This window comes from Thalia democratica, chromosome 4, assembly GCF_965202585.1.
Source record: "Thalia democratica chromosome 4, ktThaDemo2.hap1.1, whole genome shotgun sequence".
In the NCBI taxonomy this organism is placed as follows: domain Eukaryota; kingdom Metazoa; phylum Chordata; class Thaliacea; order Salpida; family Salpidae; genus Thalia; species Thalia democratica.
This window is the reverse complement of record NC_139168.1, coordinates 60,684,096-60,709,944: the sequence shown is the minus strand read 5'-3', so window position 1 is coordinate 60,709,944 and position 25,849 is coordinate 60,684,096. Positions and strand designations below refer to the sequence as shown.

Here is a 25,849-nt window from a genome sequence, read left to right as displayed (position 1 = left end):
TATATTTTCGAAATAATTAAACTTGAAGCTAAATAAAACATTTTAATTATACTGTTTCTTTATTTTCGTAATATCTTTTATAAGTCGTGTTATTGTCATTCTATTAATGTGTAGATTTACTTAATGTAAATTATTTGTAAGTAAATTTATTTAGTTTTATTTGTTTTTAACTACTTGTGTCTTATACTGCTTTTTGATTACTTTGTTACTATATAAGTTGAAAATCATCCCTTAGCTTTGTATTTTACTGATGAGGATAGCATGATATATATTTAGGTATATGTAATGAGTATTCCTTTAGCACAAAAGGTCTCGACAAATCTTATTTAGTAGACAATAATGTTAAACTGACGTAATGATTTTTTTAAACTTTATAAATTTCATTACATTAACCGTTTTGCACTATTTATTAAGTTATCCATCGTCTTATTTTTTACTTTGCAGGCCTGAAGATCCCTGTTCGGTGAAACGACGTTCGTTGCCTTTGTTTAAATAAAATTAATTATGATATATATATATATATATATATAGTTATTTTAATTTTGTGTCATATTTTCTTATTATATAAGTTACTAATCAGTAATGTTTGATTATAAAAAAATAGATTTAAACTCTGAAGATAAGCGATACTTAATCTAATAGTGAAATGTTAAGTCTATAAAAGATATATTTAAGTTTCATTAAGTACTTTTTTATCAAATAAAAAATTTATGGACTTTTTTAAATTTAAACATTTTTGAAAGAAATTTATAAGGCAAAAATGAATTCCTTAACTTTTTTATAGAACACTTGTGAATTAAAAGAATTCAGGAATTCTAACTTTTAAGAACTTGTGAACACGTTTTGTAATAAAGTTCATCTATTTACAAATTGTACCATAAATTTCAGAAACTTGTTCTTAACTATTGAACTTTTTAAAGAACTGTAAATAACCAGCAAAATATATAAAACTAAAATGCATTTAAGTTATTAGCTAACTTTATTGTAGTTTATAAAAGTTCATAAATTAACTTTTATATCAAGAAACTCTTAAAGTAATAAACATCTTGGCTTGGGTATGATAAAATAAATTAAGAGTCTTTTATATTACTGTTTTGAAAAAAAACACAGAGATAAAATACAAACTTCTGATCACATTTTATATGTTAACTTTATTACTTTTAGTTGACTTTGAAACTTGAAATGACAAAAACGCTTTACAGTTCAAGTAACAATAAACTTTGCATACAGTTAAATAACTTTTCATTCTTCCATGTTTTAACAAAACTAAATAAATAAACTGGCAGTGAAAAAAGGTATTTAAGGCTTTATCGTATCAAAAAAGTAAAAGTATCTCAAACAAATCGTATTTTATACAAACAGGACTGCCACTGATTTTTGGTAAATTTTAAGCAGGTTTCTAAATTTGTTCCAGATTTTTAAAAGTACTTGTTTTTAAACCTACTTTTAGTTTAAAACTAAGTTAAAAGTAAAAAACTGTGTTAAACAGTTAAACAACATTAAAATTACTGTAAAGCTATTTTTAATCTGTTTTTTAGTAAAAAAATTGATGATGACAAAGTTTTTTATCTATATGAAAGATTTTTTTTGTCATATCAAAATTTCACTACTTAAATGTAAAAAATTGCTTAAAATTTTAGGTTTTTTCAGTGATTTTTAACAAAAATTTCTCAAATCCCCTTTTTTATAGCCTAAATTGTCAAATTCCAGGATTCCAGGTTTTGTGGCAACCCTGTATTTAAGGTATAAAAACCATGTAGATCTTATAATAATATATAAGTTTCTAAGAAACAAATAAAAACCGGTAAACTAAACGCTTACTGTTATCCTAGAAATGTTTCTAGTAAAAAAAGTTGTTACTTTCATATACATAAACTAAACCGTTTTAAACGATAAAAGATTTTTACATTAATTTTTGTATTCAAAATTTGTTATCGGCTAGAAAATCAATATATTTTATGAAAACTATTTTCAACATTTTACTACATAACAAACTAAAGTTTTGTGCATTTTAAAAGTAAAACATGATTAAACTCGGAAATGTAAGTTTTAGAACTATCAAAAAAAAAATATCACTGTACTATTCCATGACTTCTGGTGATATCAAATCTACTATAGTTTACACCACATTTAAAACATTTTTGAGTATTGTCCTTAACATAGTGGCTGCAGCGACCACAAATTTTGTGTCCGCAAGAAAGCTTGTAAGTAGGAGCCGAAAAATCTAAAAAGCAATTGCATTTGGCGCATTTCAGCGAAACCTCACTCTTCAGTTTTTTGTTTGGAATTTCAATCTGACTTGAAGAGCTTCTCTTCAAATTTCGGCTGTCAATTTCAACTTTCAGCCTGACATCTAATACGGGCTCGTACCTGTCAGTAAAAACAATACCTGTGAACGGATCTCTTGGAGAAAGTCCCATGCTTTGCTGAGAGGAGATTAATTTCTCCAGACTCGATTGGTCCACGTGGTGTCCGGAGGGAAGGAGAATTGGCGTTGTCATTGGAAGAAATGTTAACGAGTCTTGAAAAGGTTCGTAACTCTCAAGCATTTGCTGTTGGTCTTTTTCATTTGAAACTGAAACACCTGTTTCTTTTAGAGGAGGTTTTACAGGCGTTGTTTGTAAGCTATTAGTTAGTTTTTGCTGATGAAGACTCCAATTCTTCAGCACATTGTCTTTTACTTCTTTCGAATTCGAACTATTTACAGACCCTAAAATATTAATTTTTTTTATTGCGGGAACGAATCCTTTAAGCATCCTTTGTATTGTGAGTTTTATGCATTGGACAGATAAAGTTTTACCTTTCATCACAGTGAAGTTGTTATCTGAATTTCTGCTGTTGTTAGCTGCGACAAAGGAAAACTTCTCAGCTTTTTTCAGATTCATAGTTGCAGATCGAAATTTTATTTCATCATCTTTTATTAAACCACTTGGAGTTCTGTTGTTAATAGAATTAGGGATATTAAATTTTTATGTAAAATTCTGTATAATTATACTAGTTATAAAACAATATTTAACTTTACTTTTAAACTTAATTTAAAAATTACTAAAGCTTTAATTTAAATCAAGTTTTTAATGAGTTGTGTCAAAGCAAAAAGGATTTATACAGTGTTTAAAAAATTTTATTTTATGAACTCAACAGCATTAGTTTTTAATTAAACTTATACTGTATTGTTACTAATAATATAGCCAGTTTACAAAGAAAATTAGAAACTAAGTAATCAAGAATATTGTTATAAAAAAAGTCATTATTTAGTTCAAAGAAATTGTTTTCCTTAACTAAATACATTATTTTAAAAGTTTGTAAAAATCTATGTAGGAAAATGAACAATAACTTGTATCAAATGTTTTTTTTTTCTTATATAAGTAAAATATCTAGTTTACATAAGCATGTGTTTTTTATTTAACTAAAAGATATACTTTAATACTATTGTAAAATTACGTAGTACACTGGCTTCTAACAAAGTTTATATGCTTATCAAATTATAAAACAAGTACATATGTATAAATTGAAATCAATTCAGTTAGTATTTACAAACTAAATAAGCTAATATTAATCATGAATAGTTTATTGTTTATCTATTTTTGTTATTAAGTTACTTAAAATGCTCTGAAGATCCTATTAGGAGAAACAGTGTCAGCTAAAGTAACAATTGTTGAATAAAATTATGATAAAGATAAATTCAGATAAGATACTATTTATTTTTAAACATTTACTAAAATATTTTTTTGTAAAACATTTTCAGTAAAAGATTGTTTGACTTATAAAAGTTTAGACAAACTATCTATTACTTATTTTTTATTTGTACTTAAAAATAGTTATAATACTATAACAATTAAGTTTTCCAAATTGTCCCATTTACTTGATTGCTGACGAAGTTTTTAAGTACTTTAAGCAATAATGAGGACTTTATTAAAAAAGCTTTGTTGATTTTTTAAGTCCAAATCTTTATATATTTAATCAAAAATTAGAAACAAAAAATTTCTACAGCTTAACTAAATTATTATTATACCTTTAGATCAGGGAGTCATCTGGTGGTCACAAGCAAATAAAAAATAAATTAAAATTAAAATTTTTGTTACATTTGTATTTTTAGTTACAAAATTTCTTTTTTACTCTTTATTACAGACTCTAAATATCTAGTGCAAGTTTTGAAAATTTAAGGAAAAGCAGGCGAAATTTACATACCTTCAGACTGCAGTTTTACCTTTTACCAGTCATATTCCATTTAAAGTAAAAAATACTTGAAGGCCCCACATTTACCCTTTGCAAATCACAATAGGCCTGCTACATGGTTGCCACTGATCAAGCTGAGAAAAATTTCCTGACTTTTCTAAATCTTAAATTTAACTTATTCTAAAATACATAATCTAACACTTGAAACTATATAAAGCTGTTCAATATGTTAATAGAAAATTTTTGCAGTTTTATAAAGCATATCTTATTAATTTATATCAGATAAAGGCATACGAAATAGAATTAAATAATTTTGTAAATTTCTAGGAAAATTTTGGAATTTTTTTCTGACTATAAATGACTTTTTATTAATATTTACCATTTGAAGGCTTTGGAAAACAAGGAATTTTGTAAATTTAAACTGACAAAATCTGACTTTTTTTTAAATTTTATCAAATTTCCTGACTTTTCCTGACCTTGTCAATTTTTTGAATTTTTCCTGACCGAGTGGCAACCCTGCCTGCAGTTTGCCAACCCTGATTTAGACCAATATAAGCTTTCGCTAATAATTAATTATTAGTTCTTATAATAGCAACATCAGCAAAATTAATTACTTTTAAACTAAGACATGAAAGTGTATACCTACTTTCCACTAAATACATTTAAGTGAAATATTTTCCCACAATGACCAGGCATACGAGGGTCAACATGTATTTCCATCAAATCAATGCTGCAAGGAAGTCGTATTATGATAGAAGAAGGCGGTTTAACAAAACTTTCAACTTGAAAACCTTTGTTCTGCAAAAAAAAAAGAAGCTCATATAAATTAGATTCTAACAGTAAAAATTAAATTGCTCAATAAATTTAAGGGCATAGGGGGGTCCACCTTGATTTTTACAAGGTGATCTTATTTTATAGAGTTTTATCTGAACTACCAGACATTTTAACCGCTTGAAAAAATTTAATGTATTTTTTGAGATATAAGCTATCAAAGTTGGTGACCTCAAAAGGCTCCTAATGGAAGGCGCAAACTAAAAATGCAAAAAAAGACCATTTCACTAAAAATCTATCTCCTCTTTCATTTTTTAAGCAATCTTCTTTAAATTTTCTCAGAAAGTGTATTATTAAATTTAAAAAAGATTGAATGGAGGAATTTTCTTAATTTTAAAAAATAAAATTTTCATTAAAAAAAACCACTTATTTTTTTGTTTTTTTATCTACAATTTTTATTTTTTAATATTATTATAATTTATACATTCAAAGTTTTTTAATCTATAAAAGGAACGTTTCCTGAAAGTTTAAGATATCAAGATCAAAAAATGAAGGTGAAGATAGATTTTTAATGATTTTTTAAACTTCCGAGAAAATTGACTCCAAAAAATTTGCGGTCTATACGTTTGTATCGGAAACTTTTTTTTTATTACAATATATCAAAAGTAAAATAAAAAATTTCAATTCTATAACAACTGGCTTGTAGTTTGTACTTCAAGTTTTCATATAAGATGCAATGTTATTTTTATTAAAAAAAAAAAATTTGGACCCCCCCTATGCCCTTAAATGTTTAACATTAGATTATAACTATTATACACAATAAAAATTGTATAGATATTATAGCATGTAATAATCAAAGCAATTACAATTTTTTTTTAACTTTTATCAAACACTTCATTTATAATTGAATATTTTTGATTAGTAAAAAAATTTTCTTTATTAAAAAAAACTAAAAATTTAAAATTTCAATTTGTATTGAAAACATAATATTTAATATAATAAATAAATATAATAAAAATATAATACATATAATATCATATATATGTCAATTGAATATGTTTTGAAATATACTTTAGAATTTTAAGGGATTCTAAGTGTACCATGTTTACAATATTAAAACAAAAAGGTATTTTTATAAAATATCGAACTAGAATTATAACTTTAAAAAAGTAATCAAATCAATTTAAAACTTGTTAAGGGCATAGGGGAATTTAACATTTTTTGTTACGAAAATTAACACTAAAACTTATTTCAAAGCTTAGAGTATATACTATAAGATACTTTTTTAGAACATAAAAATTCAATTAACTTGTGAGATATAACAAGTGTTGTAAAAAAATTCTGATACAACCGTATGGAATGAAAAATTTTCAAGGCAAACTTTCACAGAATTGAAAAAAACACTAAAAATCAATCTACTCCTTTATTTTTTTAACAATTTAATTTATATTTTCAATAAGCGTAGTTTTTTAATATTACAAACAACTTGTAGAAAGCAAATTTTTGAAAAAAAAGTCTTAAAACAATTTATGACCAAAATAATTTTTTTTTTAAATTGTTTTTTTATTATTTTATTTTTTACAAAAATTAAAAATCTGTTTTTTTTTACAAGTTAATTAAAATTTATTAAAGATTACTCTCAAAATTTTTAAAAAAATTGCTCAAAAACTGAAGGAGGAGATAGATTTGTAGTGTAATAGTCTATTTTTGCCCTTTTAGTTTGCACCTCCCATAAAGAATCTATTGAAGCCTCTTTCTTTGATTGCTTATATCTCAAAAGTTACTCTGAATTTTAACAAGTGGTAAAAAGTAACAAGTAGGTTATCAAATTATGTAAAAAATTAAACTAAATTCAAAAAAAAGTGTGACAAGGATCAAATTATTTTACACATGACCCATCATCTAAAAGCCTTGCCCACCCCTATTATAATATAAAAAAGAGTATTAAAAGTTTTTTTTTTAAACAAGCATATGTAAGTCTCTTGTTCACTTGACCAGTTTGTAAAGTTTTTATAAGTGACCTGGTCTAATCATAGATTTTTATCTATAAGCTTATTTATTGTGAAGGTCATATGGGATTTTAATAGACTTCTTTTCCAATTGAAGTTATTTTTAATTATAGTTTAGTTCTAAATTACTACTAAAAAATTTTAATCAATACTTTTAAAAAAGTTGCTTAAAATGAGCTCTAATTATATTGTAATTTAATTTTGTTTAAAATGGCTATTTTCATATCATCCCTTCGAAAAGTTTTCATAAGTACTTGATTTCCTATTTCTCACAAAATTCTTTTAACTTAGTTAAATTTCAATAAAAGTCTATTTAAAAAATACAACATAGGACCTATTATGTACTTTAATTAGAAAACACATTTTAATCAATATTCTTTAAATAAAATTGTGAAATAATTGTTATACATAGATTTATTTTTGTTAAAACTCAAAATACCTCAAATAACCTATTTAAAAACAAAAAAGTTTCAATTAAAAAAAATAATTTGTTTTTGACGACTATAAACAAGACACTATTTAACTAAACAAAAATTTTAAAATTAGCTAAAAATTTAAACTGTATTTAAATAAGATGAAAATTACTGATAAAACTTATTTAAATGTAAACTGATAAGAATAATTAGTGAATATAAGTAAATAACTTATGAAGGTATATTAAACAAATTAAATTTTTTATCTGGAAAAAAAAGATGAAACATTAATTTTTGATGCATTTAATAATTAAAAGACACTAACAAAATACAAAAAAAATCTAAAGATATTAACAGAATTAAAAAACTAAAAACTTCAATTTACAAAAAACAATTAGAAGATTATATAACATACTTCAGCTGAATTTTTAAGTAAATTGGAAAGTGGAAAATGGTCAGAGGCAACTGAGGTGCAAGAAACTTTTGTACTCATTTCTTCACACATGAAATCAATTATAGTATTCTTCAGCATTGTATTGATTAAACAGTCTAAAAAATAATTAAAGTTTGTGAATGTAGTACTTTAAATGTTAAAGTATAACTAGTTTTCTGGTATCTTGTAGATAAATGTAATATAAGTTAATAACTATAGAATCTTAAACATTAGTGTGATATTGTAATTAGTAAAACAAACAAAGCCTTTTACTAAAAACAAATATATTTCAACAATTTTCTTCAGTGTGTTACAATTGATTACTTCAAATACAATGAAAAGATCCTCAATATCAGAACATTTAATAAAAAAATCTAACTGTGGAAAAACTTAAAACAAAATTAAATTTAGAAAATCAAGAAGTTGTAATAATATTTATAACCTCATCAAAATTGAAGCCATATACATTCATTTAAATAAACCAAAATTGTGTGAATAGAGAGATTTTGATTATTTGTTATCTTTGTTTAGTTAATTAGAGCTCTTATGTTATGTTTAAATATTTATTTTGAACTTTGATTACTTTTTTTTTTGATTGATTAACTAATTCCTGATGCAATTATAAGGCTATATAGGTTAAATATTTTCTTTATTTTGAACAATTGTAACACACTGAAGCAAATTTTTGAAATATATTTGTGTTTATTAAAAGACCTTAATTGTTTTATTAACTATAGAATCTTTAAAACATCATATTACTATTCAGAGTAGCACCTCTTTGAAGCAAAGGTAAAAAAAAAGCTTGATTATAAACAAACTAGCTAGGGCCAGTCCAAATTTGTTTAAAAACCTTTAAAGTATAGTTTTTTATTATTTTTGGTTAGTTTAATGTTTATGCTTATTGAACAAAGAAAAAAAGCACTCAAATATTTGGTCCAAGGACCTGGTGTACGCAAAAACCTTTCGGTTATTGAGTCATACACCAGGATACAGTTTAAAGTCATGTCCAGGACAAATTTTAATGGCAATTTTAATGGGACAGATAGAATTGACACATGATGTAACTTAATCGCTTTACCTAAATGTTAAAAGTTATGAGGGAAAAGTAAGACTGATGTTTTTCTACCATAAAAAATATATATATTAACTTAATATAAGAAAGTGAATTTCAAAATGTTTTCAAAAGTATTTATATATTTTCCACAACTATATTAGCTGTAATTTTTCTTTAAATGTAGCTCCTAGATTAAAACTAGTTTTTTTGTTTCACTATAATTAATTGATATTTTAAAAATTTCAATTAATAGTACATACACAAACTTTCACTACTATTAAGTGTAACTTTGTTAAATTTTTGGTTTATATTTAAAACTGCATTTTAGTAGATCTTCAAAAAAAGTATGTCTAACATTATCAGGTTATAGAAAAATTTTAAATGTCACTGTGGCAATGCTGTAGTTATTACAACATTAATAGTTGAGATAATAAGATCCTTAACTGAGTTACTCATTTTTATTTTTAAAGGAAAGTAAACTCTAAGTGCGTTAGGTTTCAGGTTAGGTAAATCCCATGTTTATATTGTATACATAACTTTGGAATGAATTGAAAACTCAGTTTTTTTTTTATTAAGCCAATCAGAACAAAGCTGCTCTTATCTTTTCAAAATAACAAATTTTTGCTTCTGTTGTGATATTAAATTGGTTTAAATACAACAACCAAGAAAACCTATACTTCACTTAAAAACAAATATGACAACTTTTATGTTATGTCCAACATTTTTTTACAAAAAAATAACATTAGCACTTATATGTATAAAATATTTACTGTATAAACTAGAAGAACCGGTTTTTATAGAGTTTATTTTTTGCTAGATTTTAAATGTGATTTAGATTATTTAGTTACAATATTTTCTTATACCATAACCAATTCTGTTGAAGAACTTGATTTTTTTTGATTTTGAATAAATTTGAGTTTAAAAGGATTTAATTCTTTTTTAGTGTCCATTTTCTGTAGTTAAAGCTTATTGATTTGTTGTAATAGTTTTTTAACTATTACAAAAAGACTATTTTTAAACAGTCATACAGTTACAAACACACAATCAGTAATCTGTTGTAGTCAAGAGTAAAAATAATTAGTTAACTATTTTCAAAATAAATTCTATCAGAGAAAAGTTTACTGTAAAGTTCATATAAAACTTTATATATACATTGTAGCTTAGTATTTTGAAAAATATTTCTTTTAAATACAGTTCAAAATTAGAAACTATTGTATATTCCCTTAAGATGACCTGAAAATTTGTTTACACATATAGTTTATAATAATCCTGTAAAGTAATTATGACGTAATAACAAAAATATAATTTTTTAATTAATTTTAGTACTAAAAATGTTACTTACAATCAATTTTGGATAAAATATAATACGCTAACAGTTAATAATATTTAATTTCTGGTATTAATTATAAATTCTCATTTGATAAAAGAAATCTGGAAAACAAGATCAGTTTTTATGACGAAAGTTCACCATTGACTGGTTTTAAACCCATAGACTGTCAAAAATAATTTTATCAAATTTATCGTTTGGCATACTAGAGCTAGACCGTTCGACCATCGTTCATATACAGAGTAGATTTTGCGTTTATATATTTAATAAATTTTGCTTTTAACCATAAAACTATTTATTGCAATTTCAGTCCGTACACAACAAAGTGGGCTGGCAAGTGGCCATTGACTATTTTCGCGACTAAACAGTTAAAGCAAGATTTTTATTTAATAGTTTAGAGCGGGGTTTCGTCTTTTAAAAACTGGGTTTGTTTCTGTTCTGCTTAAAGTATACTAAAAGTTATGTAAGCTTAAATGTAGCCAAAGTTTGCTTTTTTTAAGTTTAAAAAAGCCTCGAAAAATGCTTAAGTTTTTGTCAAAATTAAGGTCTACATCTACTGTTAAAAAACACCTTAAAAGCTTTTATACAAATACTTTTTTTAAAGTTTTTTCATTTCTTTGGTTTAGTGTTAATTGAAAAAAGTCATAATTCTCTGAATATTTAAATGTAAAAGTAAATTATTTCTCATTTAAAAAATCTTCTATTCTTGCCGAAAATTCATTGATGATTTTCTGGCAATTTAGGGTATTCTTTAGGGTTAATTTTCTCAATTCGCCACCTTAAAACCAACATAATTTTTTTTTTTATAATTTAGTAAAAATGACAAGGAATCTATATACAAATTTACAAACAAATCTATTATGTAGAATATAACTATTTTTTTAGGTTTTTACAAGCAATATTTCTGTTAAAAAAATTGATATAATATCCTATCCCTGATTTTTCACTATGACAAAAAAGACCATTTTGTATGTTCTAGAAGGTTCTTAGTGTGTATAGATTCACTTACTTTTGTTTACAGATCATTTAAGCTCCAAGAATGATGAGAACAGTTAGTATTGGTCAAAACATGGTAGCTTAGCGTATGTTTTAGTTATTGAAATAGTTTTTATTTTACTATTTTAGCAAATTTAAGGTTTTGTAGTACTGCTATTGAAGTTTAAATAGTAGTTTTTGTAAAAGTAGTGTTTTTATTTATGTTACAAGATAGCCAGAGTATTGCATCTGATTAAAAGTAATATATTTTTTGTAGATTTATCACTATAACTTATTTAAACCTAGCAGTAATATGGATAGTTTAACTAACATCTTAGACAGGGAGTAACTAAGAAACCAATTACAAATGAAGAGCACTTGACTATACATCCGCTTCACAGTTACCTCAGAGTTTTCGGATGGATCTATAAAGTATGTTATCATGCTGAGGCTGGACATTTTAATTGGTCAGAATCGAAGTTTGAAGGAATATCTAAAAGTCAAGGTGTAAATAATTTAATTGAGTCAAAAAGAAAAATTCAGAAATGTTTAGAAGAAGAAATTAATGTTGCTCTTGAAAAACCGGATCCCACAGGCCATGGTGGAACTTCTACAACATGTAACGTAGTCAAAACTTTGCTAAACACCAATAATAGGACTCTGCTGACGAAGCATATTTCTGATGTTAGTTTAAAAGAAAACATTCACAAAATTATTTTGTATATTTCCATTATTTTATGCCTCATAAATTCTAACAGAAAGATTATTGTAGAGAAATACTCAGTTTTATGTCAAAAAACAATGATGCTGGTCATGTCGGTTAAATGGATTCGCTTTACACCAACTGCGGATACTGTTCTTGCACATTGTGCTGAACTAATTGAGCAAAACAACGGTAGAGGTTTGCTAAATTACACCGAAAGTGGGTTGGAAGCTAACAACAAGTTTCTAAGACAGTACAGAATGAACTTTTCAAGAAAAACTTCTCAGTATGAAAATCTAACAGACTGTTTAAATCGATTATGGGACAAGAGTGACTATAATGTTAACAACAACACTTTAGACAGACTTAATTGCACTTATTGTAAAGAAGTTGGACATACTGCGCGAAGTTGTTTGCAGCTAAATGAAAAATTTTCATCATTTAGTTCAGAATGGGAAACGTTGTTACATATGCTTTGTGCTACTGAATAGAGTGTTTTACTTATTTTAGAAACTTAATTTCAAAGAAGTACTAGGAACTTACTGTTTGACTTATATTTTCTAGTAAATTTAAAGTACTTTTTTGAAATACAGGCTAAATTATTATGTTATTTGCACTGTTTTGCAACGAATAAGTGTTTTTATTGTTCAAAATGTTTACGGTTTTTTTCTTTTGATAAACTAGTACAAATGTAACGTTATTAATAATACAAACTTTGATATACAAAGATCAGCCTAAAATTAAAGATAAAATGTATTTAGAGTTTAGTTTCACCCGGCTTGATATTGAAAATTCATTCATATTTAAACTAAAATGGGAGTAAATGTAGCTCTCTTGAGGTAGCCAATTATAATTTTCTATTTTCTTAAGTTTCTTTCTTTAAACTTTAATTACAAATTAAAATTTTAACTATTTTTTAAATCAAAACAAACATTATTCTTATTGTAACACTAAGTGTAACTTTAAATTGTATTATAGTGCTTTTTATGACAGTTTTATGCCAATGGCCGCTTGATCCCCGTTTTTAGCCCACTGTGCACAATTTTTATCTCAACAAATATGTGATTAAGCAGTTAGTTTTGTTTTTGAATAGAAATTCATAGATTTAAGTTAAGACATACTATTTAAACTAGTATAAATAAACATATAATTTACAGTCTTCTTAATTAAAAACAAACAAAGTCTTTTATATTTAAAATAAACATATTTCTACAAATTTTCGTCAATGAGATACAATTGTGACAAAATAAAGAAAATTTAAACTTATATAGCCTTATAATTACATTAGTAATTAGATATCAAGTAAAAACTAGACAAAAAAGTAATCAAAGTGTTTAGTGTATCAGCACAAATATCAATCACCCTCTTTCAGAAGATCATTTGTAAATAATCTTTTTACATCTAATAACAAAGAAAAGTATCATTAGCTTTTTGATGTTTCAATTCATCAACAAATTCGAAAAAAAATTGACAGTGTATTGTGAAAAGTGTTTCTAAACTAGTTCTAAAAAATTATTTAAATATCTAGCTGATTCGTGTTGCGGAGATCTTACATAAGAGATTATAGGTGTGAGAGGTAGATCAGTTTTATGTGAATTTGGTAAATCATATTAAGGAAGTCATATAGAACCTACTAGTGTATTGTTGTAATAGCTTTCTGTTTTAACAAGCCCTTTTAATATTTTACAGATTAATTTTTCTAATTTATTTGTTGTTAAATTGTCTTTCACAAGTTCTAGTTCTTTAAACTTCGTCACGTTAGTTATTATTTTCAGCATTTTATAAAAATAATCATCCTTGTTCAGATTATTTCATTTTAATTACTGTTTTGTTTTGTTTTTTGCTTGACTAACTAATATCTGATGTATAAAATTATATAAATAATGAATTCTCTTTATTTTGTTACAATTGTATCACACCAAGAAAAATTGTTAAAATATGTTTGTTTTGAATAAAAAAAACTTTGTTTGTTTATAATTAAGAAACTGTTAATTATATATTTACTATAATTATACAAAGTCAACTATATTAAATAAATCTGCTAAATTTCCGTATTTAAACTTTTTTGTCACATGTAAAAATGGGTCATAATTAAGTCGCTATATGTATTTTTATCTTTGTTATAACTAAAAATATTGTTTTTTATTAGTTTTAATACTAAAACTATCAGCTTTACAATTTTTTGTCATTACTTTATTAAAAGGGTTCTATTAAGGATGTTTATTAAGTTTTTAAATTGCTGCTGTTACCAAATATTGTCTTTTATTCTCATAAGGCTAATAAAAGGGTCGTTTAAACATTTTCTAGTGTCTATTTTAGTAAAAGACTAATATTTGGGAAACTAACAAATTATTAGTTTAAATCCACTAAGACATCTGATTATAAAACTTTAGTTCGATTAGAGATTTAATCGTATTCAAACCCTTTTTAAGGTAGTTTCACAGTTTTTTCGTTTCTATTTTAAACAAAAAGTTTCCTTTTAGTCAATAGTTACATAAAAAATATTTTTAACAGTTTTAGTCTTTTAAATTTATCCTTCATACGTGAATAGCTAATTAAAACATATAATATAATATAAATCTAAAAACCTCATTAAAAAGAACAAAAAACGTTTTGTAATCAAGTTCTAAAATTTTACTAAATGAAGAAACGTTTTGTAATCAAGTTCTAAAATTTTACTAAATAAAGAAAGTTTTTAACTGTGTTTTCATTTCAAACTTTACAAAAAAAAACATACTGTTGGTAAACACACTGTACGTACTACGTAACATCTAAAATTTTTAAACAAATCCTTTTTAATTGTATAAAAAACACTTTACTTAAAAATATTATTTCTATTTGAGTTTTTTTCTTTGTTAGCTTTAAATTTAGTTCAATTTTTGTTTTAAAACCAGTTTATCGTAATTATCGTCTTTTATAGTTTAAATAAGTAAAAATATAACTTAAGAATTAAAAAAAGTTATAAGAGGTACTACTTATCGTTATTTATTTTTAAAGTAGTAATTTCTTTAAGTTTTACTATGTTAAACCGAATATAGTTTTTAGTTTGTAATTATATTTTACTGTTTATTTATTTATTTTCAAATGAAACTAAATAATAATAAAACATATTTAAAAAGTAATATTTTTGTTATTTTATAGTTTTATTGTAGTGTAGTGTTGAAGTATTTATTTCTATCCACCGTAATTGTGCATTATTTAAAAAGTTTTACATTTATTGTCTCGATTTTTTTAAAAATACGTTGAACTTAATTTTTTTTGTTACAGTAAATTTGTGGTATATGATAACTAAAATTCCTAAAAAAAAGTATTAAAGAGACCATATCTTAAAATATAAGCATTTTTTGAGAAAATAAAATATAGGTTTGTAGGTTTTGCCAATATCTACAAGCCATTTTTTTTAATTTTTTTGAGATATTTAGAAATTATAAAATTTAGTTTATAATACAACTTATTTAAGGATATCTCAAAAAATATTTAAAATTTTGCGACATTTAAAAATGGCTTATAGATATCAATAAGTAAATCAATTTAAAGTTGAGGCAATTAAAAAAAAAGAAATTGAATTGTACGAATAGAATAGTTGTTCACCCTATCTATGTAGATGTTTTGACCTGGTATTGAAATTATAATGAATATTAAATTTAAGATCGTTAGTTTAAAGTTAGCTTGAAATGATCACAAAAAAAAAAAACGAGTTTCCAATTCACCCATAGTTTTGATATTGATATCCAACTTATAAATTTATATTTAAATAATTTTTCTTCCAGGGCCTAAATTTAAAACAACAATTTACAATAATATAGTTTGTCGAACGACAAAAAAAATTGCTCAAAATATTTGGTCCTGTACGGTGTAAGTTGCGAAGAACCTTTTGATTATTGAGTCGTACACTCGTACGTACGTACTTCACACACAGATACCTTTTTTAAACTATAATTATTATTATATAACTAAAAGTATCATATGTTATAATAATATTTAAAACAATTAGACAATTTCAACTTATTATATTAAATGTTAAACTACAAGTATTTTTATAACATATTGAAATAAAATATATAAATTAAAATAAATATATTAAAACGTTAACTGCATAAAACATTAGTACGTTAGCTAAAACTATAAAATTGCAATTCAAACTTAATACATTGATAATATAACACTAATATATAAAAGAAACTTTTAGTAACTATAATAAATATATAATTAAAGATTTTTTATAATCGTATCCCAATAAGCAAACATAAAACCTCCCATATTTGTTTTATGAGGGATTTTATTTTCAAATAATGATAACTTTAGTATAACGTGCATGGGTCATGTATTACATAAAAACAGTTTACATAAAAAAAAAGCGTGGACCATTTAAAAAAGTTAAAATTAAGTGTATTAAAATAAGTTTCTTTTGCTATAGTGATCGTTAGAAAATTGAAGGTTTTTGAAGTTTACAATCGGGCATATTTGTAAATGTTATTAAATCATTATAATTTAGAAAAATAAAACAATTACCCTTAAGAAAACAGCAAAGTAAGATTTTTTTTTATTTCTAAAACATTCTTAATTTGTTTAAGGATATTTTTTCTAAGGGGCTTTACTGCACTCAAAAATTCAAATCCAAATCCTATTTATTTTTTTTTAAATTAAAGCCAAAGGAGCTTACTCTAGAAAAAAAAATCTTAGTTAGATTTAAAAAAAAAGAAATTAATTTGATCTAAAATTGGAAACTTTTTTAAAGTTGCAAAAAATGCTAACCGAGCTAAGTTAATGCTCATAATAAGAAATACTAAATTAAGTGATAAGTTTTCTAGTGAAATATGTATATGCATCTGCTTAAACAACTTTAAAACAAGGTTTAGCATATTATTCTAAAAAACATAATCGAAAAAAAATCTTTGTTCAATATTTTTACTTCATTTATAATTTATACAAAATTTGTTATAGTACTTATAATAGCTTTGACTAAACTTAAACAAAATAAAACATTTTTTATTTTTTCATCCTAAGTTATGAGCTTTTTTAATTACTTACACTCTGTATTTATTAAATTTGTGTTGAATGCTGAACACTTTTTCATTTTTGTGCTTAGCTAAGCATTATATTTACAACCTACATAGCTGGTAAGCAGAGTTGCATTAAATTACAGCTCTTTGTCTTTTGGTAGATTACACATTAATTCACAGAAAATAAGATATATGCAGCCAGTGTCAAGACTTCTGTAATGCATTAAATGAATAAAATTTTGTTAACTAGATACCATAAACCAGTAGTTCTCAAATTTTAAAAAGCTCTGCACAGTAAAACACAAAAAAATATTGTGCATAAAAAAAGGCAATTCAGTACAAACTTTTTTAATATTTAAAGTAATACTCATTGTCAGTTGGTTTGAAACAAACTTTATTTAATTTAGTGATTTAATAATGTATGAAACATTGAAATCATATTTACTAATTAACTTATACCAAAAGAAAGTTAAAGAAGAAGATAGAATAGCCAATAAAGCAAGTTGTTTTTCTAGTTTCTGAAAACTTGTGCTCTACATATAACTAACGAAAAACTCTATCCACTTAAGATCATTGTGTAAATTATTAGTTACACAAATAATACTTTTGTTTTGGTTTGTATGCATTTATGATTATCTATTTTTTTGAAATTAAACAACTTGAAATTTTATATTCCATATGTTCTAACTTCACAAATTGAAAAAATTAATGAAGTTAGAACATATGATTGGTGTCTCTTTGGGCTACCTTTTTCTAGACTACCTTTTTGAGATTGGCTAACATATTAAGGTTATTATAGTTCAACTTTGAAAAAGGTAGCCTAGAAGTAGGCTACTTATTGTAAATGTTTAGCCGTTATAATGTCCTAACTAAAGAGCAGAAAAGCAAATTTTTTATAGTTTATGATTAAACGTTTTAATAACTTTTTTAATAAAAATTTTTAATAAAAAACCTGTTTGAAACTTTAATTCGCTCTAAAACAAACAATTCTCAAAGCTTAGTTAGCTCCCAAACTTACAATTCATAACATAAAAAACTTTTTTCAAACTTTAGTTCGCTCTAACTCAAACAATTCTTTACAGAAATAGCTCAAACTTTACATTATTGTTTTAAAGTGTATTAAAAAATTGCGCTTTAAATTTTAAAGCTCTAACTAAAGTATTGTGATAGTTGTAGTAATTTAAAGTTGTACTAAAGAAAAAACTAAAAAATACTTTTTTCAAACTTTAGTTCGCTCTAAAACTAACAATTCTTTACAGAAATAACTCAAACTTTGCATTAATGTAATTAGGTGTATTAGAAAATTGAGCTTTAAATTTCAAAGCTCTAACTCAAGTATTGTTCAACTAACAGCCTTTTAAAGTTGTACTGAAGAAAAAGCCAAAAATACTTTTTTCAAAGCTTAGTTAGCTCTCAAACTTACAATTCATAACATAAAAAAACTTTTTTCAAACTTTAGTTCGCTCTAACTCAAACAATTCTTTACAGAAATAACTCAAACTTTACATTATGGTTTTAAATGGTATTAAAAAATTGCGCTTTAAATTTTAAAGCTCTAACTAAAGTATTGTGAAAGTTGTAGTAATTTAAAGTTGTACTAAAGAAAAAACTAAAAAATCTTTTTTTCAAACTTTAGTTCGCTCTAAAACTAACAATTCTTTACAGAAATAACTCAAACTTTGCAGTAATGTAATTAGGTGTATTAAAAAATTGCGCTTTAAATTTCAAAGCTATAACTCAAGTATTGTTCAACTAACAGCCTTTTAAAGTTGTACTAAAGTAAAAGCCAAAAATACTTTTTCAAAGCTTAGTTAGCTCTCAAACTTACAATTCATAACATAAAAAACTTTTTTCAAACTTTAGTTCGCTCTAACTCAAACAATTCTTTACAGAAATAACTCAAACTTTACATTATTGTTTTAAAGTGTATTAAAAAATTGCGCTTTAAATTTTAGAGCTCTAACTAAAGTATTGTTAAAGCTATAGCCATTTAAAGTTGTACTAAAAAAAAAACTAAAAAATACTTTTTTCAAACTTTAGTTCGCTCTAAATCTAACAATTCTTTACAGAAATAACTAAAACTTTGCAGTAATGTTATTAGGTGTATTAAAAAATTGCGCTTTAAATTTCAAAGCTCTAACTCAAGTATTGTTCAATTAACAGCCTTTTAAAGTTGTACTGAAGTAAAAGCCAAAAATACTTTTTTCAAAGCTTAGTTAGCTCTCAAACTTACAATTCATAACATAAAAAACTTTTTTCAAACTTTAGTTCGCTCTAACTCAAACAATTCTTTACAGAAATAACTCAAACTTTACATTATTGTTTTAAAGTGTATTAAAAAATTGCGCTTTAAATTTTAAAGCTCTAACTAAAGTATTGTGAAAGTTGTAGTAATTTAAAGTTGTACTAAAGAAAAAACTAAAAAATACTTTTTTCAAACTTTAGTTCGCTCTAAAACTAACAATTCTTTACAGAAATAACTCAAACTTTGCAGTAATGTAATTAGGTGTATTAGAAAATTGCGCTTTAAATTTCAAAGCTCTAACTCAAGTATTGTTCAACTAACAGCCTTTTAAAGTTGTACTGAAGAAAAAGCCAAAAATACTTTTTTCAAAGCTTAGTTAGCTCTCAAACCTACAATTCATAACATAAAAAAACATTTTTCAAACTTTAGTTCGCTCTAACTCAAACAATTCTTTACAGAAATAACTCAAACTTTACATTATTGTTTTAAATGGTATTAAAAAATTGCGCTTTAAATTTTAAAGCTCTAACTAAAGTATTGTGAAAGTTGTAGTAATTTAAAGTTGTACTAAAGAAAAAACTAAAAAATACTTTTTTCAAACTTTAGTTCGCTCTAAAACTAACAATTCTTTACAGAAATAACTCAAACTTTGCAGTAATGTAATTAGGTGTATTAGAAAATTGCGCTTTAAATTTCAAAGCTCTAACTCAAGTATTGTTCAACTAACAGCTTTTTAAAGTTGTACTGAAGAAAAAGCCAAAAATACTTTTTTCAAAGCTTAGTTAGCTCTCAAACTTACAATTCATAACATAAAAAAACTTTTTTCAAACTTTAGTTCGCTCTAACTCAAACAATTCTTTACAGAAATAACTCAAACTTTACATTATTGTTTTAAAAGGTATTAAAAAATTGCGCTTTAAATTTTAAAGCTCTAACTAAAGTATTGTGAAAGTTGTAGTAATTTAAAGTTGTACTAAAGAAAAAACTAAAAAATACTTTTTTCAAACTTTAGTTCGCTCTAAAACTAATTATTCGTGAAAAAAAATGTGGTTAGGCCTGGCTTTGAACCCTTACAACTGAAACTAAAGATATAGCGTCCGAGGCACTAGACAACTCAGCCATCGATACTGCTGTATGTGAGTTGTTTTTTCGGTTAATAAATATAATAAGTTTTGCATTTTAATAAACAAGATTATTTATTGCGGGTGACTTTATACACAACAATTACTTCTAGAATTACGTGATAAATAAACTTTTTTTCTCTATAAATAAAAATAAAATAAACTTAAACTACGATATAATTCAGAAACAATTATAAAAAGTACAATTAATTTCTTTTTTCATCTAACTTTTTTTTTTACTATTATTGTTCACATTTAAGCCATTATTCAATTAATTAATTCACTAGAAGTTGCTCACCAATAAAAACTGGTTGCTGCGATTGGTATAACTAGCTAGGGAAGTTAACTGTAAGGGGTATATGCTACAGAGCGGACTTTTCCTCTTTGAAACTGTTAATACTTAAATAAATAAAAGTGTAAAGACATTGAGTTTATTTTTTTTTTTACCTCTTTAAATTTTATTGTCATTAAACCTAAACATCTGCAAATTTGGAAGCTGTTTAGTAAACCAAAAAATTAAAAATTAATATTGTGTCTGATTAGTCACAAACAAAGTTCAGTTTGTTTTTATTACTTAACTTACTATTTTAACAATTCTATACATTTTATTATTCTTTTCGAGCAAAAATTTAATTTTTTGTTATATAAGTAAATATATGGTTAAAATTACGGAAAAAATATAATAAGTTTAGTTAAATACAAATTCGTTAATGCAAATAACTAAAACATAATGTTTAAATTTTTCGTAAGATTGTATAAATTAAATTTAACTATGTGTAGTCTTTATAGTACTGGTATTATGTATTGAATAATATTACTGTTCTCTAGAATAATAAAATTTAGCATTGAATATAACTACTTACTATATGTGCTAAATAGTTATTAGAGTCTAAGTTTCATAATTACCGATTAAATGAGGTGACGACTCTATTATTAAGAAAAATATTTTCAATAACATATAAATTTAATAAAAACCACTAAAGTCTGAACAAATTTTAGTAACTACCTAGCCTTTTAAATACTAAATATGTTTATAGTTTCAAGTATTTATTTATGTTTTTAAAATATGAACTCTAACTGTATGATTAGATTAATGTTTTTATTAATCAGGTAGTTTTAAGTTAACTAAAAACTGAACAAAAATTAAAAAATACCTTCTAAACAAATTTCATTTTAAGTAGTATCTACTTTACAATTATTGTAAAAATTTAAAGTATATACTTTTTAGATATACTAATTTTAGATTTTTTTAATCATTCGAGTGACTATTTACAAAATAAATTATAGGTTCGGTTGTTCTTGTTTACGAATAGAAAATATTATATATATATTTAAAAAAAGTTCTTAATATAATTTATTTTTCAAACTTATTACATTAATCATACTCAATTTGTTTTAGAATTAACAATAAGTTACCCAAATATACTTCTACAAGCTTGAATTATCGAATATGTAATGTTTTAGTTTTTGCTAATATTTTTATGCATGAACAAGTTTTTAAATAACATTATACATAAGCAAAATTGTTATTTTATAAACCTACCATTGTTGGAAATGTTGTTATCAGAGTTTAAAAGTAAAATCGAACTACTATTTAGTTCAAAACCTGCTGTACAGCAGTATATTCATGATTTAGAATGTTTCTACGAAACCTTAGAAAAAAAATCTATGCCTATATTTCTTATCAAACCAATAATTTTAAAATATCTAAAGAAAAAAACTACTTTTAAAATTAAGAAAAGTTGGTACAGTAGTTTTATTGAAATAGCTAATAAAAACAAGAAATATCTTATTTTAAGTAGTCCTGTTACAAACGAAGAGAAAAATTTAGATGGGATACAAGAAAAAAAGCTTAATAAAATTAAAAGGTCAAGAAATAATACACAAAAGTTTTATAAATCACTAAATCAAAGAAGAAGTACAAATATCAACCAAAGCAAAGTTTGTTTTTGAAATTTATAATTGTTATTTTAAATTGTCAGTACTAATGTTATAGTTATAGTTATAATTATATAACTAATTACTTATAGAGCTCTAACTACAGTAATTTATAAATGTAAGCTAAAGGTATTTAAATTTCACACTAATTTTCTTTTAACAAATTTTTATTTAAATTTTTTGTTGATTAAACAATTTTAATTTTTTAAGATTGTTACTTACTGATTAAAATTTCCAGGCTGGATGTAGCAGTGCTAAAGAAAAAGAAAAACTCATTTTTTCTAGAGATGGTATCAATTCAGACGAGGAAGACCTGATAAATGCTTACCTTGAAAGCAAAAATGAACAACTACATAGTTGTAATGAGGAGGTAAATAAATATATCATATTTTATAATGTTTTTAATAGTATAATTGATTCTTAGTATAATAAATTATGATAACAAAATTTAATACTACATTTTTTTATAATATTAGTTGATTAAATAATTTAATATTTTAAGAATGTCACTAACTGATTAAACTCTCCAGGCTGGATGTAGCAGTGTTAAAGAAAAAGAAAAACTCATTTTTTCTAGAGATGGTATCAATTCAGACGAGGAAGACCTGATAAATGCTTACCTTGAAAGCAAAAATGAACAACTACATAGTTGTAATGAGGAGGTAAATAAATATACATTATGTATATAACTAAATATAGTATTATAATCTTTTTAAAAGTATTTTTTAAGTACACTGATTAAATATGAGTTTAATAAATCATAGCTAGTTGTATTATAGTGAATAATGTGTTTTTATAGTAGATAAATCTGTCAATTATAATAGTTTAAGACTTGAATTATTACTATGTAATAAACACAAAAATAATTGTTTTAAATTTTTTGCTTTTATTTATCATTTTTAATAACAAATATAAAGGCTGGACTCAATTTTTGGTCTACTCACGAACCCTCACCATTCACTGAAGAAATCACCAGTAACTACTCACCAGTAACTACTCACCAGTAACTACAACAGTAACTGAAGAAATCACCAGTAACTACTCACCAGTAACTACAACAGTAACTGAAGAAATCACCAGTAACTACTCACCAGTAACTACAACAGTAACTGAAGAAATCACCAGTAACTACTCACCAGTAACTACAACAGTAACTGAAGAAATCACCAGTAACTACTCACCAGTAAATACAACAGTAACTGAAGAAATCACTAGTAACTGCTCACCAGTAACTACAACAGTAACTGAAGAAATCACCAGTAACTGCTCACCAGTAACTACAACAGTAACTGAAGAAATCACCAGTAACTACTCTCCAGTAACTACAACAGTAACTGAAGAAATCACCAGTAACTACTCACCAGTAAGTACAACAGTAACTGAAGAAATCACTAGTAACTGCTCACCAGTAACTACAACAATAACTGAAGAAATCACCAGTAACTGCTCACCAGTAACTACAACAGTAACTGAAGATGAAGAAGAACTAAAGATATCATTACCAGTTACTGTAGATGAATGGAATCTAGTTTACAATAAAAACAATGAGAATTTAGAAAGCAAAAAAAAAAAGTTCAAAATGACTAAGAAGGGTTACACTGAAGTAAGTGGTATATTTTTATTTATTTTATTTACACTTAAAATTAATTAATTGATGTATTAGATGTTTAACTGATTTAACTAAATTAGCTTATTTTTAATACAGGTCATACGCAAAAAATTGCACGGCAAAATAAAGCTTTGTCATACCTATAAGTTTAAAAACACTTTTTTTTTGGTTAAAACTAAGTCTTTCCGGCTAAATTTAAGCTGCACGGTCAAAGATTGTAATGTTAGTTGGTCAGGTTCAATGGATTCAGACAAAATCGAGTTAAAAAGAACGGGAGAACCAAATCATCACAACGCCAAAAAAAACAGAAGAACTAAAATTAGTCGTACTGATAGCGGTTTAAATTTGTTCTAACTTTAATATAATGGATAAGATTATATAGTTTCTAAACTTTCTAAAATATATTACAAACATTATACTATTTAGATATACAATTTATCTAGTTGATGTATTTTTTAGAAATAAGTTAATCAATTTTATTTGTAAGTTAATAAATAAAACTTTTAATTTTAAAGAGTGTATTGAAAAACAACTTGATGAAAATAGCAACAATAATTCAGTTGCAATGAAAATGTCACAAAATTTTGAAAGAGATAACTTTTATTCAGGTTTTAGTTTTTTATTTACTTAAATAATGCTAAATTTTTTATACAACACCACATAAACTTAATATTAAGATTAACTACAGATACTTAATAATTTACTACTTGTTTAAGTTATTACTTTAAAAGCACTTCTAACATTAAAAATTATAAGGTAACATAAACAACCTCGTTAACCCAAAGATTATTCGAAACAAAAAACATCGAATAAAAAAAAAACGAAGTGAAATGGATAAAGGGTTTGACGAAGAAATAAAGGAGGCAATAAAATCTCTTGAATTAAGCAAGGAATACGTCAATAATAAGGTACATTAAACCATGAAGCTATAAAATATGAATGTTACATTTATATTTTTACAGTTAGTTGAAGGGGTAGTTCAAGAGTTCTGTGTAAAGCCTCTCAGATTAGTGGCTCACGAAGAAGGCCAACTCAGAATAGCCAAAGAAAAGTTGAAGAATAACATTTATGAAACACTCCACATTGATACTACCACCGGCTTTTTTAATAAACTGGATGGTAGTAACATATGCTACTCAGCTGCCTGTTTGAGAGGTAAGATGTTTTATAAGTCTTCTTTTTTTAAGTTTTAAGTTTTTATTTTTTTAAGGTTTTGATAAGTCAAAAGGGAAGAAGATGAGTTCAAGAAACACACCCTGCCTTGTAGTTAGTGATATGATATCTGCCCACACTGACAAATACAACTACAAGGCATGGATGTCTCTCATAGCAAGGGATTACAAAAAGGTATCAGGAGGTAAGATAAACATAATTTAATGAGTAGTATAAAATATTATAAACGTATACAAAAATATTTAATACTTTAGGTAAATTGTTCAAAAGGTTGGAGTCAGATTGTAGTTTCCCTATCATTAACGCAGCAGCTGAAGAATTTAATGGTACTGACCTAAGAACCTATTTACAAATGGTATACGCAGTTTTTACAAGCGAACGTTAGTTAATTTTTCAATAAATACTACATTTTTATTTAATACACTTATATATGTTGTAATAAATTTAATATTAACTCTAGTTTCTTAACTTAATTTCAGAAAAAGAGCAGAAAAAAATGTTTGACAACATGATTCGTTGTACAATCCATCTATGCGGTTGTCACATGATGCATTCATTTAAACGCTGGTGTACAAACAACAGAATTAAAGAGGATTTAAGAAAATTGTTGATGACTGCCTGCTGTAGAATGATAACATCTCAAAACTATGAAAGAGTGCAATATATTTTTTACCATCTTTGCACAGTACTCTTAAACCAAAGTAAGATTAAAAAGATTACTATTACAAACTTTTTTATCAAATATTATAAACATTATCTATAAACTTTTCCAGAAGTTACAAATGAAGTGCAGGGAAGCCTAAGAGTCCTCAACAAACTTCTAGAGAACAGGTAAGCTAATGCATTAAAATATATGTTATTATACAATAAAAAAATTAACATCTAAAATAATGTATAGT

The 25,849-nt window shown here is 24.9% G+C and overlaps 1 protein-coding gene across 2 annotated transcripts; it reads right to left on the bottom strand.

Moving 5' to 3' along the window:
* Positions 1-1,230: 1,230 nt before the first annotated feature.
* Positions 1,231-7,914, bottom strand: LOC145834546 (RING finger protein 37-like). 2 transcript variants are annotated; one of them, XM_082941994.1, is made up of 4 exons: positions 7,785-7,914; positions 4,823-4,974; positions 2,801-2,937; positions 1,231-2,710 (listed from the first exon to the last, which is right to left on the bottom strand). In XM_082941994.1, exons 1-4 carry the CDS (start codon positions 7,899-7,901, stop codon positions 2,073-2,075), a joined length of 1,044 nt encoding a protein of 347 aa, XP_082798120.1. In that variant the 5' UTR covers positions 7,902-7,914; the 3' UTR covers positions 1,231-2,072. The 2 variants fall into 2 exon arrangements, with proteins under 2 accessions (XP_082798120.1, XP_082798119.1); XM_082941993.1 differs by having other exon boundaries at positions 1,231-2,937.
* Positions 7,915-25,849: the final 17,935 nt, after the last annotated feature.

Bases quoted from the DNA above. Each gene is read 5' to 3' on its own strand.
- LOC145834546 (XM_082941993.1), bottom strand. From the start codon at position 7,901: ATGCTGAAGAATACTATAATTGATTTCATGTGTGAAGAAATGAGTACA. The intron at 4,975-7,784 runs GTATGTTATATA...TTTTTTTTGCAG, and splicing joins TACTTAAAAATTCAGCTGAA to AACAAAGGTTTTCAAGTTGA. The intron at 2,938-4,822 runs GTAGGTATACAC...TATTAACAACAG, and splicing joins TTAAATGTATTTAGTGGAAA to AACTCCAAGTGGTTTAATAA.